We start from the raw sequence: 18,340 nt of genomic DNA, 5'->3' as shown, positions 1-18,340 counted from the left end.
AAATTAYTTCTGGGAGCACAGGAGAATTGCTGTTATTATCCCCTCCCCCTACTTCAGTACTGCAATAGGAGAAAGGAAATGAGAGAGGAAAAAGTATTCGTAACTAAAACCAGTCCTTGCCGTAAGAAAGGATCTTCCTGTGAGAATGCCTGGTGACTGGAGGCACGAGATTTTCTGCTACTGGAAGACAGTGCCCAGGTACTCCGCACAGAGAAAGCAATGCCAGACAACTGTGGGCACCACAGATCTGAAGATCTCTTTGTTTTCACTGTCAGCCACATCTCTGCAAAGGCACAGAAAGAAAGGGAGATGGATCATAACTGCAGGAAGTACCTGTGTTTTCCTATCAATCATCTTCATTTAATTGACCCTCCTTTTATAGCCCATGGGCAAGAACTAGGGAAGAAACAAAACAATGAGACTGTTGCTTCTACCATAGCACGTAAGACGGTTGGAGCTAACAATTAAAAAACCCTTCTTGGTTTAGCCTTTTCTTCCACTTTTATCGACTTTTTTTCTTCTTCCCAATGAAAATTTGCTCTCTGAATTTTCATCTGGATGATTTCTGAAAGGCACAACCAACACTGCAGTTTCACATTGAAAAATAAAGGAGGCAACCARCTCAATTTTCCACGGCATCAAACAACTATCACTTTTCTCCATTAAATCATTTCTGATTTCAAAATATCAGCAATCAAGTCATTTCTGATTTTAAAATATCAGCAATCCGAGATCTGGTAAATTGTACAGTAAAAGCCATTTTAGCCACGCCACGACACTGTTCCGCTACTTACAATGTTTTACTTTGGGGCTGTAGAGGGACTGCCCAAAACTCTTCCTAGATGTCTACAGRTGAGGGTTTTGGAGAGAAGGCTGCTAGAAGAGAAGATCTCAGTCTGACACACTTGTTTGTAATCAACTGGAAAACCACTGGTCAAGCAGAGAAGCACCTGAGCCAGGAGATCACAAATGAAAACGCCTCAGGCCAGTGAAACACCATTGCTTTCTGCTTGGCAAGTGGCTAACACTGGGGAAATGAATTCCAGCATCACCAGGAGATGATTTATTAGTCACAAAACATGTGTTATATTTTTATTTTCTTCACAGATAAATCAGACCAGCAAGACATCCGAAACCATACACATAAAATATTTATCAAAACAATTAACATTACAAATCTCCTTTTAAAATAATTTATTTCACGGATTTCTTTTTAAATGGTACTGTCTTACAACATACATTATTCAACAAAGATGTGCTGAACAGACTCTAAAATAAGAAACACTTAAATTAAGCAATTGTCTCTGATTAGAATTTCAATTTCACCCACGTCCTAACTTGTAAACGTTTGCTGGAGTACGCTTCTGTTGTAGGCTTGATTTTTGTGCTTACAAAAACAGCATCAAGTTTCCAAATGTTGAAAAGAAAAAAATTATTGTACGATAAGTATGCATTCAGTYCAACATACAAGGCAACCAAATGATTCTGTCGTTAACGTTAGCATCGTGTATTTTAGTTCACTGCACTAACATTTAAACTAAAACTTCAAACCACATAATTTTTAAAGTGACTAACATTTAAAAGGCAAGCAGTAATATCCTGAAAGCTTACAAAGGACATCAGCACACAGCTAAGATGGGGCATCATTTGACAAAGGCTGTGGATGTGTGTATGGCTGCTTTTTTTTGTACGAAGCCCACCTGCAAACGGGGCAGCAGTGCCGCCCCCCGGCCAGCCACATCACGATGCAATTCTGGTGGAACACGTGGCCGCAGGGCAAGCCCATGAGCAGACAGCCGCTTTCGAAGTTTTCTAGACACACAACACATTCTGTACAGTGCAACATCTCCGAGGGCCAGGCTGACCAATCTGGCTCCAGGTCATCTGTAGTGCTGTACGACCCATATGATCTCGCTTTCCTTTCATATGGCTCGTTCTGACAATATTTATTGGCACACGAACAGGTCTCGGCGCCGCACCGAGGCGCTCCTTCGTCGGGCCTGTGAAATGTATTTAGCTCATCGTCCTCAGAGATTTCTTTTTCACTACTGAAGATCTCTTTGTTTTCACTGTCAGAGTCACTTTCGCTATCTTGAAAGTCTTCCAGCACTTCCTCATCAGAATGAACACCCAGGCATTTAAACCTCCACATCGGTAAGTTTTTTATATAATCAGTTGGTATCAGAGGGTGAAGCCAGAGATCRGGGAAGGCCAGTCGCTCTAAGAACAAATCCGGATCTTCATCCCAATCTGAGTCAAAAGGAAAGTGTTGAAAAGAAGCAATAGGGTGAAACAGGTAGCTGGTATACCAGTCCCACAGGCTGGACAGCCACTCCAGATTATTAGCATTTACTTCATCATTATTGTTATTGCGTCTTCTTTTTTTCTCAAAGTAATCAATTAGTAAACCATGACCAAGGTAAGTGCTGAGGAAGAGGGCAGGATGTGAAGAGTAGAACATCCAGTCGGCTCTTACCCAAGAAGCCAAAGTAGTTGTATTAGAGTACCTGAAGAGTTTTAAACTGTACTCATAAAAGCTATCTAAGTAAGGAAGTTGCAAAAAACCTAATACAGGTAGCCAGGAAATAATTAATAATGAATTATACGTCCCTAAAGTGCTTATAAGAACCACAAAGCGCTTTATAGTAGCACCTTGTGTAATAAACAAGTCCATCCAAGCCATCAGATTAACCAAAACTAAGCTTAAAACAAATAAATCATTAACTTCTGGTTGTAACGAACGCAAAAAGGAATCCATGGCACGTAGTGATATAAATTCACCAGTATTATTTCCATACCTATAAATCCCCTCGGGAGTCCTAAGTATGTAGGATGGTGTCTTGTAGATACCAATTTCTGCCATGTAACTTTTATTGTCCCAGTTTTCCACATTCACAAAAATAAACTCCACTCGTCCAGTAAACTTTACACTTAATGCGGAGAAGAATGCTGGAGGCTGGTCAAGGTTGGCAAACAGATATATTTTCACCCGATACTGGTCACTTTTGTTCCATTCTTCTTTTAGATGTTCAGAGTTGTAGATGGTTTTGATCCGAGAAGCGGCATGGGCTGTGATCCATTTGAAAATGTGCTCCACTTCGATTTTGCGCCCACTGTACTCTTTAAGCATTACTTTCCCCTTGGAGGTACTGGTTTGCGGAACAGACATAATGAGAGTGGATTTCAGCCAACCCCTCCTCTTGCAGTACCTACAAAAAAAAGGGGGGGGGGAGTTAGATTACAGAGCTTCACACTCCTAGAGCTGCAGTTTTTGCATTTCTGTAATGATCCTAACAATCAGAGATGCCAAACACAWGCAAATCCTCACAGAAATCAATAGCAAATATTGGCACCAAAAATTCACTGATAAAAGAGTATTTATCGTTACAGTAAATTTGTTATCTGTCTTACAAAAATGTTGTAAAGAGATGTATATTCACAAAACGCTGGAAGAGTGTTAATTTTCATGTGTCATTATTGTAAATAAGGCCATMCATTAGCACCGCTTATGCTTTATAAGATTTGAAAAATAAGCAAGCTGTTTTTCACTCTTCAGTATAAGGCTTTAGTATTAGAAGCTATTTTCCCAGGTTTTCTAGCTGAGAAGATAACCATTACAGTGACAATCAAAGTCCCACAGCTTTCCTGCTTCTGCTGATCCCTTTTCCAGTGCTTCCTTTAGTCCTGGTTTTGTTAAGTAGCAGCGGGGTGAAGTTAACAAGGTATTGGTCTGTTCACAGCAGCTGAGAGTGTCCAGTTCCTACCAGGGCCATTTTGGAAGGATGGAGAGGAGCTGCAAAGAGGTGCAGCGAGAGAGCTTGCCACAGACCCAGAGACCGATGGAGGGACAGACACGTGTGCCCAGATGTTTGGGACTAAACGGAAACTGCTACTTTCTGGCAAGCAGAGTATTGAAATGGGATGAACTTCAAATCCAGACCTAATAGAAGAGGCTGTTAAAGACTGAACCCTTAATCACGGTCCAGACCCCAGTGAGACTAGTCTGGTGACTCAGATGATCCCTCCTCTCATACCTTTCGYATCAGCATCACGATGCCACCCAGTATATCTAGTTCTCCTTTTAACAATGTCTGGCAAGTTCAAACAATTAAAAAAAGCACACAATCAATCCACAGGCATATCAAACTGTCTGAAAACCCTACAAATTACACATCAAAACAGAGGCCATCAGCCTTATTCACCAGCCGTTTTACCTACTCCTTTTCTGGTTTTAGTCTTTCAACATATATATAGACAATTGCAATTCCCTGCTTTAGGAATCTGAATGTAGCATTTTTAGAAAAAGCTGTAAGATATTACCCCATTAATGAAGGTATCCTGACTACTAAACCCTAGTTCTTCAGAATTTCAGCTGCAACCTGATGAGGATTATTCACGAGGGGGTTTTCAGCAAAACAAGACATTTCTTAGAACAGAAAAAACGGTATTTATGAATTCATTTAAAACATGGTATTTGATCATAACATTAACACTAGTTAGGAACTACGCACATAAACACTGCCAAATTTAAGATGTCCAAATATCAGTGTTTTGATTATACAAGATTATTTTTTGTAGCCATTCCAAAGTCTAGGAATTCTTCCATATGATTAACTTTGAGATTTTTCTAAACATTCGTGACTTAAGCTATGTAATAGGCGTATGTATAACAGACTGCCTTTCTATACACATCACTGGAACTCAGGACAAGGTTTCCTGTCATGTGAAGCAAATGCTTACAAAAAAAAGTTTAAAAAAGCAGTTTTTTTTACAACAGCACAGAATTAACTACTGCTTTAGCAGCTTCTTTGGCCCCCGCTCTTGTCCCTCTTTTGAAATCATAAGCAAACAACAGAGAATCTTGTACAGCACAGGGTATGTTGTCAAAGGGTGTGTTTAAGTTTATATATAAACATACACACATTTGTCAGGAACAGCATTTGCCAGTAATACTGAGAAGCAGATACTGCTTTCAAGGTTCATGCTAACCTGTGTTTTTTCTTTCCCCATGGCAATATAACAACTGTAGAGCTGATATAATTGTCTTATATTAGGCTATATTCAGCTTTGTTCTATGCAAGCACAGTTCTTATCCACAAATGCCTTGATCGTAAGGCCATCAGATTCCTCTCTTCATTCTCTTCCATTGCTGTATTGCCCTCTACATATTATATAATCATGCATGTCCCAAATGATGCTTTTGGAAGCTCCAGATCTGTGGTTATTGTAGTGATAAATAATATAATAGAGAGTTCTGAGCAGACTTTAGTGGAGATGGAAACATGAATAAAGCCATCTTCTATCGCAGCTACTTTTATAATGCAGGAAGGACTGCTGTCAGAATACAACTGAGCCTTAAGATATTCTTGGGATTTAGAAAGTCCTTTAAGAATATACCTGGGGTCACTGGAACAGTTAAAAGTGCCAGTACGTATGCCGAATCTTGATACTTTCTTCACCATTTTCTCCCAGTGGACTTTACCCACCAGTGGGCTTCTATCGTTTGCTATGACCTATTGCCAAAAGGAAATAATAATTTAGTATCAGAAGAAGTTGCTTCCTGAAATAAAGAACAAGTTTCATGAAAGCAGAGATCTAGTTACCCTTGATACTCTTTTCCCCTTCTCCTAGATCATACAATAGGTGTATACAAGATATCATCATCCTAAGTATGTTTGGAGAGTGAAGCATTAAGATTGCAACATTATTGTTTCTGCAGAAAGAGAAAAGTGTACCATCATTTTAAGTAACCACTAAGATTCTAAGATCACTAGTACTTCACAAAAACCTTTGGAAAATAAGAAAATTATTGTTAACCACTTCATGATAGGGAAGAGGGTGCAGCAGGTTCCTGTTCTCCACAGTAAAAAGGTAATTACTTTATCAACATTCCCCATGAAAAGCTACAACAAACCAAAGAAACGGTRTCTCAGAGCAAGTAAAATGTGTTTGAACACATGCAACTGGCACCAAATTAGACTGCCAACAACCACTTCTAAATGGTGGAAACTAGTGATTAAATTCCCAGACAATGTCTAATAATATTGACTCCTTCCAGCTTTGGCAATGACTCACTCTTTGACCGACTCCAATGCCCCATCTGCAATTTCAGAATGAAAATTTACTGTAATATCTCTCCAGGTCGAATTTTCTATAATCTGTTTAAGTAATTCAAGTTACCTAGATGTAAGCTTCTGCAGATGTAAATGACAAAAGAATAAGCACTCATCCTCTGAGTTACAGTGTACAGGAGAAAAAAAAAGCAGAGGGGAGGGAACCCCTCCTGCTTGCTGTTGACAGGTAATTTGGAATAACGTGACTGATCATGCATTATTCCATGATGCACTGCAGTTTCTATTTCAGTAATGCCTCACATGCTTCTGCAAGCTGACTGGTAACAGCTTGAAGTATGTTTTTAAATTAAGTTTTGAAATTTCCATTCTGTATGTATTTGTTTACCCACCACTAAACTTTTCCTAGTCATTTTCTGACTTAGCAAGTAGGAATTTCAGCTTTCCTCTCAAGTTAAGCAGTTGTCACCACGATTAACAGTGAGAGGTAGAGCTAAGAAGTATGTCAAAAGACTCAAAAAAAAATTCCCACAAACAAACAAACAAAAACCCCCTACTTTGTGGTAAYTGGCATCCCCTCAGATTCTAAAAACAAGAGGATTCACTAAGCAGGATGTTCCATATAGGAAAACAGAGTTAAACTGAAATTACRGATTATACTCCCATTCCAGTGAGCCTAAGATGTTTATGTAAAACCACAGGTGAACACCTAGATAAGAATCCTTCAAATTATTCTCAAATCTCCCCATGGATTAGCTAAATGTAACCTTCAAATACTGAGACAACCAGCTGGGAAAATCTGCTGTATTTATTAAGGTATCTTTACATCACCAGGGGAATCAAAGAAATACCTTTGGGTATTTTAAACTTCCTCCTTTCACATACTTCCAATAAAAAGAAACTACATTCCTAAGGACACCTTAAGACGTATCACTATATCCTCAGAGCTACCAGTGTGTGATAAATGCACCAGACATAAAAGAATCGCTAAGTTTTATTAGTAAGGATAAAAGTAAACGTGGGTATTACTATTTGGTACAATACTTGGAGATTGGTTGCTTCCAAAATTCTGTGGGTATATTCAGTAAAAGCCTAGCACAGTTGCTGAGTCTATATTTTACCTATGAAATACTGGTTATAAACTTAGATAGCTGTTTATAAATTAAAAAATACAAAGTCCTGACTAAGATGCTGTCTAGTGAAATCTAACTGGAAAATACACCAATTAAAAAGCCTGCTCCCAAGATGCAAAGAAAACGTATCAATATGGGTTATGCCACTTTTGAAACAGTGTAGCTTGTTCCAATTTCTGCTTTTAAACTTAAGTGGAAACTCAGCAAATTCATGRGGTTAACTGCAAAGCGTGTGGCTGTAGTCACTGAGAGTGTGTTAATATTACATGCAAGAGAACCAATGCTGCTCGGCTCSCTCTTCTGCCTGACACGGCAATATTCACTTTAAATGTCAAGAGAAGGTGAGTTCTTGCAGAGACAGCCACTAATATGTTTTATTATAACCTGGCTGTTTGCCCTGGCCCTGTTTCCTTTATAAGAGTTTAGTTCTCTTTCTATGAAAAAGGTCTTTCCTGCTGGAGAAAGTTATTTATGCTGCAGGAAAATGAGTTTGTAGTTTGTAACCAGACAGTGAGAACCCTAACATGGTTTTGTGTGCTGAGGCTTGGTCAAGATTTCTTGAGCTTGTGTTTTTTTATGGCATTGTGGCAAAAAAAGCCAGTCTAGTAGTTGTTCCTTGCAGACAACACCCACTTAAAACATTGGGAGGCAAGAGTTTTTATTTTGGAAAGCAGAGTCATCACTGTGAAAGAGGGAGTCATAGAAAAGACCTGTAGGTTGAGTAATCACAAGGTAATTCAAATTAAATTAAAGAAAATCTGTAACAAATGTTTGCCAGTTATTTAAGGAGTGTGAATTTTGAAAAGCTAATGAAACTATACAACGAGGATATGAAAGAAATTTAAGTTTTAAGAAATTTAAGTTTTCTTTTTAGAACAAAATTATTGCTCTGACTCAATTTTCAATAAAGAGGAGATGGCTGGCTATGGCCAGGTCAGCAAGTCTATGGAAAGAGACTGTATCACCTGCAAATGGAAACAAATCTCAATTAACTTAATGCACCTAAATCAGAACAAGTAGGTAATCTTCACCACACAAGGTAATATAATGAGAACTCAAAATTACAGCTGCACCTGCAAAGATTTCATCTAAAGCCATTTTCAGCATAATATACACTTTGACAGGAGAATAACAAATTAGTAACTATATTTGAGAGAGAATGAAAAAATTATCCCACCAGTTTGATCTCAACAGTATGCAAAACTTCAAAAACTTTCAAATTTTGAAGGAAAGAATAATTAAAGGCACAGAGATGATTGAATTTTCCTCCCCTTTCCAGCATGAGGTTACTAAGATGYATCATTCTCGATTAATTTGAGTTTAAAAAAACCAAACATTTTTTCATGGAAAAGCAAAGAAAAGAGTTTCAAGGCAAAGGAAACATCATATCCTTTCTTTACTTTGGTAGATCATCTGGATATAGTGCTACAGGGAAAATTTTCTGCAGAACTGGAGATAAATGCTGATAATATGAACCCTAACGTGAGTAAGAAACTGGCCAAGGCAGGAAAACATCAGGATGCTAGAGAGATAGTAACAGACTTCCCTAAGGGACTTACTCTAGACATCAGCTCAGCATACGTTCTTACTCACGCCCTTGCTGTAGAAAGTTGAAGGCTACCGAAGCCATCTGTCGAYTGGGAATCACGTCTATGCATGAAAGAGGATTCAAATGCCACACTGGAAGAATCACACAAATCTTGTAATGCAGAACGTTAGAAATAAAWTTGAATTCAATAATGAACAGGACACTCGGGGAGTTCATCGGTTAGCAAGAGTGATGGGAGGAAAGCTTGAGTCTATTAGTTTATCCAAAGGGGACTATAAGCTATCAGTATTAACTGTCTGCGGAATAAGTAAATCCTAGGACGTATTATGCCTGACAAAACAAATCGGTTGATCGATCTCATGCTGTGGGAGTAGGGTGGACATCAGGAGTTACAGGAACACCAGGACAACGTCAGTTCGTCCACAAAAGGTGCTAATTAGCCATGAACACACTTAAGCCAGAAGTCAGGTGCAGGTATCCCAGAGAAGAGGAACCATCGCTAGGAGTCTCACACGCAGGCAAGTTACGATTTAAGAGACAGGATGAGAGGTTCCATAAATGTAAATTCTGCAGTGCAGCCAAGAGCTGGACTCTAAAAGCAAGAAGGTCGCTTCCAGTCACACGCTCCGGTTTGTATTACAGAAATAAAGACAAAGCTGGCAGGTACCTGGTTACGAGACTGTCTAGCACACGTGGGAAAACAACCACCACATTTAGAGGCACAAAAGGCCTTCAAGCTTTTCTTATTATTAGCTGTGTTCTCAATCTGCAAAATATCATCTGCTGGAGTGGAAAATAGTAAATGAAGATTATATCCAAGCAATCTATTAATCACCTTAATGAGTGGAAAGGATCCATTAGGATCAAAGTAACCCTGCTGTTCAAGCAGCCCACATCACGTTATAGATCTGATGCCTAATCTACACCGAACCCAGGCCAGAGGACAGGTTCTAAYTGCAGGCTCTGATTTATCATCTTTCCTCTCCATATAAATTACAAGTTGCTTTCATGCAATAATTAGCACCAAAGAAGAGACTAGAGAGAAGATCAGGCCCTCACTGGGCTTCTGTCCGTAAACTTCCTCTGAAGCCCTAGATGCTGCAGTTTCTCAGTCCTTCACCTGTGAATTTGGGAGGACCGTGAAGTATACAAAAAGGTTAGGAGATTCTTTACTACGACTGTAAAATACTGCCAGTAGTTTATGCCACCAAGATGTAAAAAGTAGAAATGGAAAGRCAGAGTTCTGGAATCTCCTTTATTTTTAGATATTCTGATATATTTGTTTATTTTTGTTTGCATTTTCCACCAAATAGCTGAATAACTAAAACAGGTACCTTTTCAGATACCACAGAAAACAAAATTAAAATAGAACTAATCTAGGGRCACATAAGGTAACAAAGTACTGAATTCCTGATGATTTTGACAGGCACTTGCCTAGGTAATTTTTGTACTGGAAGAGCTCTTTTGACTCCRAAATAGATGGAAAGGTCCCAAATGMGGACAATGAAGAACCTTATTAATAGAATCATTTTGCTCCTTAGGTTAAMATAGTCATAGTTACAGCATTAAAAAAGCAAACAGACTTTAAGAACAAATATCTCAGAGATAAGAAAGATATAAACACTTAGAAAAACAGGACAATGTCAGTGAGACATTCCTCTCCTGCTTAACCAAAATGAAAGCCTCTCCAATAGATACACAGTGGCTACAGATAACTGTCATTGATGCAGTTGCTCCTTAATCCCAATTTCCCTAATTTCCCAGTTATCATTAAGAATTTCAAAAATTGTTTTGTAAGATATATTTGTATATATAGAAAWATATATATATAATTTTACACAAACACTGTTAAAAGATGTTACAGAAGCTGAAGACACTCTAGGAAACTAAACACTGCTGTCCTTACAGAGGTTGTTGTAGTAATGCTACAGGCAAAATCATTCCCTGTTCTACTAAACCAGCAGCACTTCAGTACAAGAGCAGCCTCTTTTGAACATTTTCCTTCCTTCTGCAGATTTAATTCTGATATTGTTCATCCCCTTTTAGACAAGCATACAGACTTTTTTTTTTAAAAAAAAAAAACAGGTTTTAATTTGAACATCTGGTCTCAGTAAGTTTTGAGGCTCCCTTACAACTGATGAAACTGTTCAAATACCAGAAGTTGTGAGAGTGAAGGTCAGATGTTGACAACTGAAGAACAAATAGCATCTCATAGTATTTCAGCTGTCATTATTATAACCAATTCTAGCTCCGTAAGTTATTTTCTCTGCTTTCTCCTATAGTTAAGAGATASAGAGAAAAGAAACACGAGTCACTTGAAGTACAAGAAGAATTAGARCACGATGGAGGAAAGAGCTTATACATAATCTGATACAGATGATATTAAAACAGGATTAACCAGTATTTTTTTTCAATTGGGAATAATCCTTACAACTCACTGTGCACAAGATAAGGTACGCTGTCTTGAACGATAACAACATTCTTCACAAGTACAGAGGTTGCTTCCATCCCAATGACTTGCAGAAATGCAAGTACTTTACAAACCACAACATATGCAAGAAYAACTTCACATAGAACCTAAACATCTTTGAAAGACAGCTCTTTTAAAAGAGGACATTTTAAAATCAGTCTTTAAAACTAGATACCACTAGTTCTCAGGAACCTGAAGTAACCTCAGTAACACTAAATGAAAAAAACTTCCTGTTGCATTATTTACTTTGCACATTTTACAACCCTTGCACATTGCTAGTTTGGTAACAGTTATTCTATTGTGAATATTTGTTATGTTGCAACAAAGATGGGAACAACATTGAAAAAAAAGAAAAAAAAGAAAGCATAAAGGCACAGTTCTAAAATCATGACAATATAACAGAAGTTCAGAGCTAAGTGATGCACCTGTATTTTTATACGTATTTTTTTGATGGAAAAATATTCATGTTGGCAACACCTTGCACCTCTCAGCCACTGTGGGTATATGAGTATGTGCCATTAAAAAAATAATAATAATAATAAAATAAAAAAACAAACACACACACACAGAGAGAGAGAGAGAGAGAGAGAGAGAGAGAGAGAGAGAGAGAGAGAGAGAGAGAACCATATCCAAATGCAAGTGCCAGTGGAAGCTCAGACATTATTTAAGCTGGAATTTAGCCAGGGTACCAGGTGTAGGCACACCTGCTCATACCAAGAACACACAAAATTTTGAATATGCCGCAATAGTCAAAACTTGGTTTTACAGCTTGGCCACATATACACCAACTCCAAGTGCTCATTAAGAGTGGATACTAGGGCATTGTGACAGATTTTAAATCAAGAAAAATAAAACCTACAAAGCCAGAGAAACCATTTCCTGCTGCATGCAAACAGGTACAGACAATTCGCCCGGGAGCGGTCAGACCTCACCCAGCTTAGCAAGCCGGGCGCTGCATGAAGGAGTACAAACATTTGAGTCTGAAAAACCTGCACACTCTGCCAAGAGCAAAATTCACTTTAACTTATTTACTGAACTGGTAAGGTTGTACGTGTGTGAGAATTGTCAGCTTAGCTCAGTAGTTCCCAGTCTGAGAGCTGCAGACCCTGGAGGTCCGTGAACTACTTTCATAGTGCCTGAAGAAGGTAAATGAGCAAAGGAAGGCGAATATTACTATAAAGAGCCTATGTACTTACTGGAAGATTTTTAGGGATCCATAGAGCCATAAAGACTGGAGAACAATGGTCAATTTACTAAGTTTTCTGTGTGCTTTTCACAGAACTCCATTACAATTAACCGTTTATATTACAAACTATCCTCCCACCTTCTGTAGATGGAACAGAAGCAGGAATACTTGGACAATTCTCATTTAGTCCAGTGAAAACTGAACTGGTGTGGTATTTATTAGAACTGCAGAAAAATGCTTACTAATGTTATTCAAGACAACATCAATAGTTTCTAAATGACTCTCTGTACTTTTAGTAATACTGAGACGTCTCATTCTCCATTTATTATTCTACGTTGCACTGATAAAATTGAATTTCCATGTATTTCTTTCCCAAGAATTCACAACTGTTTCAGAATCCATTCATATGGATTTAAGATGTCTGAAAGTTTTTTGCTTTTCTTTTCTGAGGAGATTGTGAGAAATTAGATCAAAATGGGTGATGACAGAAGAGTGTAACATGCAGAAATTAACTACCTCAAAACTAAGTGCAGTTTCTCAGAGGAGGGGGGATTTGTAGGTACCAATCTGAACAAGTCCGTGAAGTCATCTCAATACGCAGAGGTTGAGGATGAAGGAGCTGCTATAGTGGATTAACAAAGATAAGCAGACAACATGCGAACTGTGACTTTCTAGCTGACGGTATTTCTCTGCTGTTGGGTGGGTAGGAAGACTCTCGAGAAGGAAAGTTAAAATTGGGTATCCTATGGTAAACTTATCTTGAAGGGCTACTGAAAAAAGACACAAATACTAAACAATATATAAGAACTAACTGTTCCTACTTAATTTTCTTTGTAACGAAAACAAGCAGTTACTTGGCAAAAGTAAGAATGCAATATGAAAATTACCCACCCTGCATGCAAGCAAAAAAAGGAAGGAAAAAACCAAAACCACACACATATCCACCACTGATTACACCACTCCATCAAGCAGTTCAGATGCAGAACAGACTGCAAAATTTTATATCCATAATAATGTCCTTAGCACCTTTACCAGACATGAGGAAAATGCTTCTCCCTCATGCTTCAAATCCAGCAAGGAAGTTCCCTTTGCTTCTCTCCTCCACTATGTTATAACAGTGATTGTTTCTTTTCTTTTTCGAACATCCAGACATTTAGATTGTAACTTCATTTAAAGAGGGTTTTTTTATCTGCAGAGCCTTTCATCTGTAGCTCTGTAGAGCTGTATGTTTTTAAGAAGTTATACACTGTAACAGCGTTCCAGTGTAATGATTATGAAGTTACTGGTTTGGATAGGACCCATCTGGAAAAGCAAGAATAGCATGTGTTACTCTTCTACCAACAGGGTAAGCAGCACCAGTCTCAGCTCCAGAAACTACCACTCATCTTCCTCACCCACCAAAGAAGTGCCACGACAGCAGCGAGCAAGCAAGGCGTAAAAAGAAAGGTGATGATATCATGAACTAATAGGAGAGAGAATGTGCTGCTGTTCTGCAGCTATATGGAAACTCCCTGTAGGGACATCGGGGATTTGTGAACAGCTACACTGACAAACAAGCTATCACTGAATCTGGATGCTTTCCATGCAAGTTTCCAGAAAATAAAGGCACACAGCCACAAAACACTGTTTCCTTATGCACAGAGTTTGATTTTTGTCAAGAAATTCATTTTACTGGCTCTAAATGATAAATTCACTTCTGAATTGGTGTCAAATGATACCAAGAAATAGCAGCTGTTTCCTCTTTTTCTTTTGATTCTCTGCAGACAGAGTTTGCTATCACATTACCAGCCTGTGCTACCTAGAAATTTCGTTTACATGCCTTAGAAAGAATCACTAGAAAATAAAGTCATATTCAGAGTCCCTGTCTGCTGATACTGGATCATAAAGTCTTTGAAACCAGCTCAACCAACAGCCACTGTATTAGCTGAGCCAGAACTGCCCCTTTTCCTCTAGTGCTTTCCAGCAGCCAGCGTGGAACAGAGATGCAAGGGTCAAGGATCCTGAAAGACCTGGAGCTCCTTTCTGCTTCCCAGCCAGCAGCAGCAGCAGGGCAAGGGAGTGCTCGCTCCCTCACTGCGGTCACTGCATCCATGCATAAGGCATCATCACTCTGATGTTATCTCCTGCTTAAGCATCAAGTCGATTAGCTGGAGAAGCTTCCAAGGTATGCCTAAGGATAAGGGAGGCTGGGCAAGGGAGAGTAAGCAAGAACTGGAACAAGGAGGTGATGGTAGAAGGGAGCTTTGGAAGGAAGAGGAATAACAGAACAGCAAGAAAAAAAATCTGTGCAAGAACATGAAGAACACAGCGCAGGAGAGGAGACTGGGGAAGGGAAAGAGGAGGAAAGGAACAAATGAAAACTCRTAGTGATGAAAACGGGAGTGAAAGCAAGAAGAAAAGAAATGAAATATGATGTGTCTAGTGTTTTATTATTATTATTATTGTGGAAAACCAGACAAATAGCATTCAGCAAGTAAATTATTCAGTAAATGCCTCTCACATTTTCTTTCCACAGCTATTGTGACCAACTGAATAGCTGTTCATATATTTCCAAAATGATGACAACATTCAGCTCATTAAGAGATATCAAAATGCAGCCTATTCGATCTGGTGTTACAAAACTAGCTGAAAATACATTATGATTAAAATTCTGCAAGGTGCCAACAACATGCAACTACTGCATTTTATTCTTTTGAATTGCATGAGRAAGAGAGAAGATTTTTCATAGTATATTCATGCAGGTATTTATCAGCTGCTTAGGAGATGTTGAGTAAACTTCTTTTCAGTGATCTCTTTTGGACTGAAGAGTCCCCTTCTGCATGACTTAAACCTGAAATTTAGATTCAATGAGCACTGAACAAATCTCTCTCAAAATATAAATACTATTTGGACTATGAAGGTAATCTGTCCTCTTATTGTCTATTTTAGGGTCAGAGCTGATGTRGTGATAGTGCAGGTCTAATACCAGAAAGTCATTAGATCTTGATAATAATGTCCTTAAAYAGAAAACATGAAGAGAGCAGACAAACATTTCTTCCAGGAAGGGAGTGCTGTCAACCAAACAATGAATTGCMTGGTGGAAAATTCTAATTGCCTAATGTAGCTGATAGAAGGGAACTTATGCCTAAAAAAAACCAAAMCAAAMCAAAACAAAAGCACCTCTTATCAATGCAGAAGCTGATGCAGAAAAGCATTTTTTACTCTTCTGTCTAGATTACTTATTTTACTTTCTCAAGAGCGAARACAAATTATTTCAGAATCCCTTTTGCAAAAGTCTTTTCTTTTTTTCCCCCTTTTTCCTAAATGCACCCCTATTCTCATGCATCTTTGGAGCAGCATGCTATAAATCAATGTGCCCACAAGGCTTGGARTTACTGGAATACGCTGCAGAATCAGCCCGGTAGCCCTCGAAGTAGTACACTGAGGTCTTGCCTCTGTGAAGAGCGAACAGAGGCTGCAAAAGTGCTTTTAGCCCCTCAGATAAACAGAAGCTTAAACCGACYGGGTCTGAGCGTGGAATGCATGGAGCAACAGAGCAGGACCAGAGGCACCTCTCCCACGCCTGCTGAGAGCACCTACACTTGATGCACCTACTTAACACATAAGACGCAAGCTCTTACAATACCAGGGCCAAATACTACGCAGGCATGTGCTCCTATGGCTGTTTCCTGCTTGTAAAATACCTGTTTTTCAAAGAGCAAGCCACGGAATAGCAGGTGTTACTCTCTTCATCTGTTTAGGAATTGCCATCTCCAGCCTTGCTTGCTTTTTCATTAGATCTCACACTCTTCTGCTACATAACTGCCTTCATAAATTCCTCCTTTGAAGCATGCTTTGGATATGATAAACATATACAAATAAATTATACAATTTCTATACCTGTACCAGCCAGATCCCATCTTTTGTGTCTTCTACAAGCTCATAGAAGTGCATTTCACCGCTGAAGTTTGTACTTGAAACTGATTCAGAGGCCTCTTCCTCCTTAAGAGCAGAATAAAGCTCTCCTTCCATGAGGTCTCCTGAAACAGACAACAAGAAAAATACAATTTAAATAGCACTTGAGAAAGAGTATTAATAAATTCGATACTAATGCCAACTGTTTTTCCGAGAGCCGCAATTTCATTAAATATGTTTTATGTGATTGCTCTTATGGCTTTGTCAGTACGAAGGCAGCTAAACTTTATTAGAATTTATTTTAGTTCTATATGTAGTGACATGACTACAAACAATTTGACTTCAGACCACAAGCAGCATTAACGATATTAGATTAGACAAATTATTGTCTGATTAGACAGATGTACCGCATACATGCAACCAAACATGCAAAAAAAGTTAATGAACATGTAAGCCTCACTATCTGAAAACAGTGGACAGCAATTTAATTTAGGTATTTCCACTTTTATTTTATGGGGTGGTAACTTTACAGCACACAGGAACTGTTAACACTGACGATCCAAACAGATTTCCAGAATTCTGGAATGTTGTACCCAAAAATGTGTTGATTATCCCACAGCAAGCAAAAACGTAACATAGAACAGGTTAGCAGTCGGGTTTTGTCTGCTAAGAAAAGGCTTCCAAAATCTCCAGTCCTGGTGATGCAAGTAATTTACAGTAAAAATCATTTCAGAGTATTTCCTTTGTAATCTCATTTCCCTCTCATGTGTTGCTTACAGTCATTACAAAAACTGTTAATAATAAGTTACTTGTCAAAATGCAAATTAAGTTTAAAAAAAATGAAGTATTGTCTAAAGAGGCTGTTTCTTACGAAATGAAAAGCAGTAATAATAATAATAATAATTACAGCTGAAACCCTTCGGAGGGTTTCCAAATGCATTAATATAACTTAGGGGGAAAAAAGAAAAATAAAAGAAAAATAAAAAAGAGAAACCCAGCAAGGCCTATCGATGTTAGAGGCGTTTCCATGACGTTTTAGGGAGTCAGTGAATACAGTTTGTTTGGAGTCAAACGCTTCCGTGCAGCGTTTGCAACCCAAACATAACGGCACCAGGAGCGCACGACAGCCAAAGCGAGAGCGACGGACAACGGAAGTGGAACTGCCCGCTCGCCTCTGAAGCTGCGACCAACCAACGGAAACAGACCCCGAACGATAAAAGCAAATTGGGGTTTCAACGCCCGGCGCCGACGGCAGCTACCGCGGAGCCCCTCCGCCGGGCGCCCCGGCGGCTGCAGGGCTCTGCCCGCCGGCGCGGCGCTGCGCGGTCGGAGCTGCGCGGCCCCGCCGCCGCTCCCCTGCCCTCGGCCGCCTTCCCAACCACCGCCCTGCCCCGTGCCTTTTTTTTTTTTTTTTTTTTTTAATAAAAAAATCCTTTCCCTCCCCCGTCCCTCCTCGGCACGTAGGATCTACTCCCGCGGCCCCTCCGCGCCCGCCTTTAGGGCGACACCCGCGAGAAAACAGGCGGATCGGCACGGAGAGGGGGGGGACACGATAATAATAATAATAAAAATATTAATAAAATCATAGGAAGAAAGTTGGCCCAAAGCGCGGCGCTGCGGCGGCCTCGGCCTCCCCCCCCCCGCCCGCCCCGGGGAGTTTCCACGCCGAAAGGGCCTCGGCGGGCGCAGCGCCGGCGCCTCCCCCGGCACGGCACGGCCCGGCCCGGCCCGGCACGGCCCGCAGCGGCCCCGCGCTGCCGGCGGGGGCCCGGCTGGGCCGCGGCGCTACCTGACTCCTGCACGAGCGCCCGCACATCCTTCCTCTCGGGCAGCCCCGCGTAGCCCAGCCCGCGGCACTCCAGGATGCTGCGCAGCTTCCTGAAGCTCAGCGCCACCGGGTCCACGAGCTGCGTGGCGAAGAAGCCCGTCTCGTACCACGCCGCCGCCTCCAGCACCCGCGCCAGCGCGAAGAGCGCCAGGAAATAGAGCAGCAGCAGCAGCAGCTTCAGCCACATCTTCGCCGCGGCGGGCGCCGGC

The 18,340-nt window shown here is 40.1% G+C and overlaps 1 protein-coding gene across 3 annotated transcripts; it reads right to left on the bottom strand.

Annotated features, from left to right (window-relative positions):
• Window positions 1–578: 578 nt before the first annotated feature.
• Window positions 579–18,334, bottom strand: RNF103 (ring finger protein 103). Of its 3 annotated transcripts, XM_085314690.1 has the most exons (5): window positions 18,093–18,334; window positions 16,289–16,428; window positions 5,398–5,513; window positions 2,799–3,209; window positions 579–950 (listed from the first exon to the last, which is right to left on the bottom strand). In XM_085314690.1, the coding sequence occupies exons 1-5, from the start codon at window positions 18,316–18,318 to the stop codon at window positions 935–937; spliced, it is 909 nt and encodes a 302-aa protein (XP_085170816.1). In that variant the 5' UTR covers window positions 18,319–18,334; the 3' UTR covers window positions 579–934. The 3 variants fall into 3 exon arrangements, with proteins under 3 accessions (XP_085170816.1, XP_085170814.1, XP_085170815.1); XM_085314688.1 differs by lacking the exon at window positions 579–950 and having other exon boundaries at window positions 1,063–3,209; XM_085314689.1 differs by lacking the exon at window positions 579–950 and having other exon boundaries at window positions 1,063–3,209; window positions 18,239–18,324.
• Window positions 18,335–18,340: the final 6 nt, after the last annotated feature.

This window comes from Rhea americana, unplaced genomic scaffold (assembly GCF_003343005.1).
Source record: "Rhea americana isolate MKP2758 unplaced genomic scaffold, rheAme1 scaffold_41, whole genome shotgun sequence".
NCBI classification, from domain to species: Eukaryota; Metazoa; Chordata; class Aves; order Rheiformes; family Rheidae; genus Rhea; species Rhea americana.
Note: the sequence above shows the minus strand (reverse complement) of the source record. Positions and strands in the feature narration are given on the sequence as shown.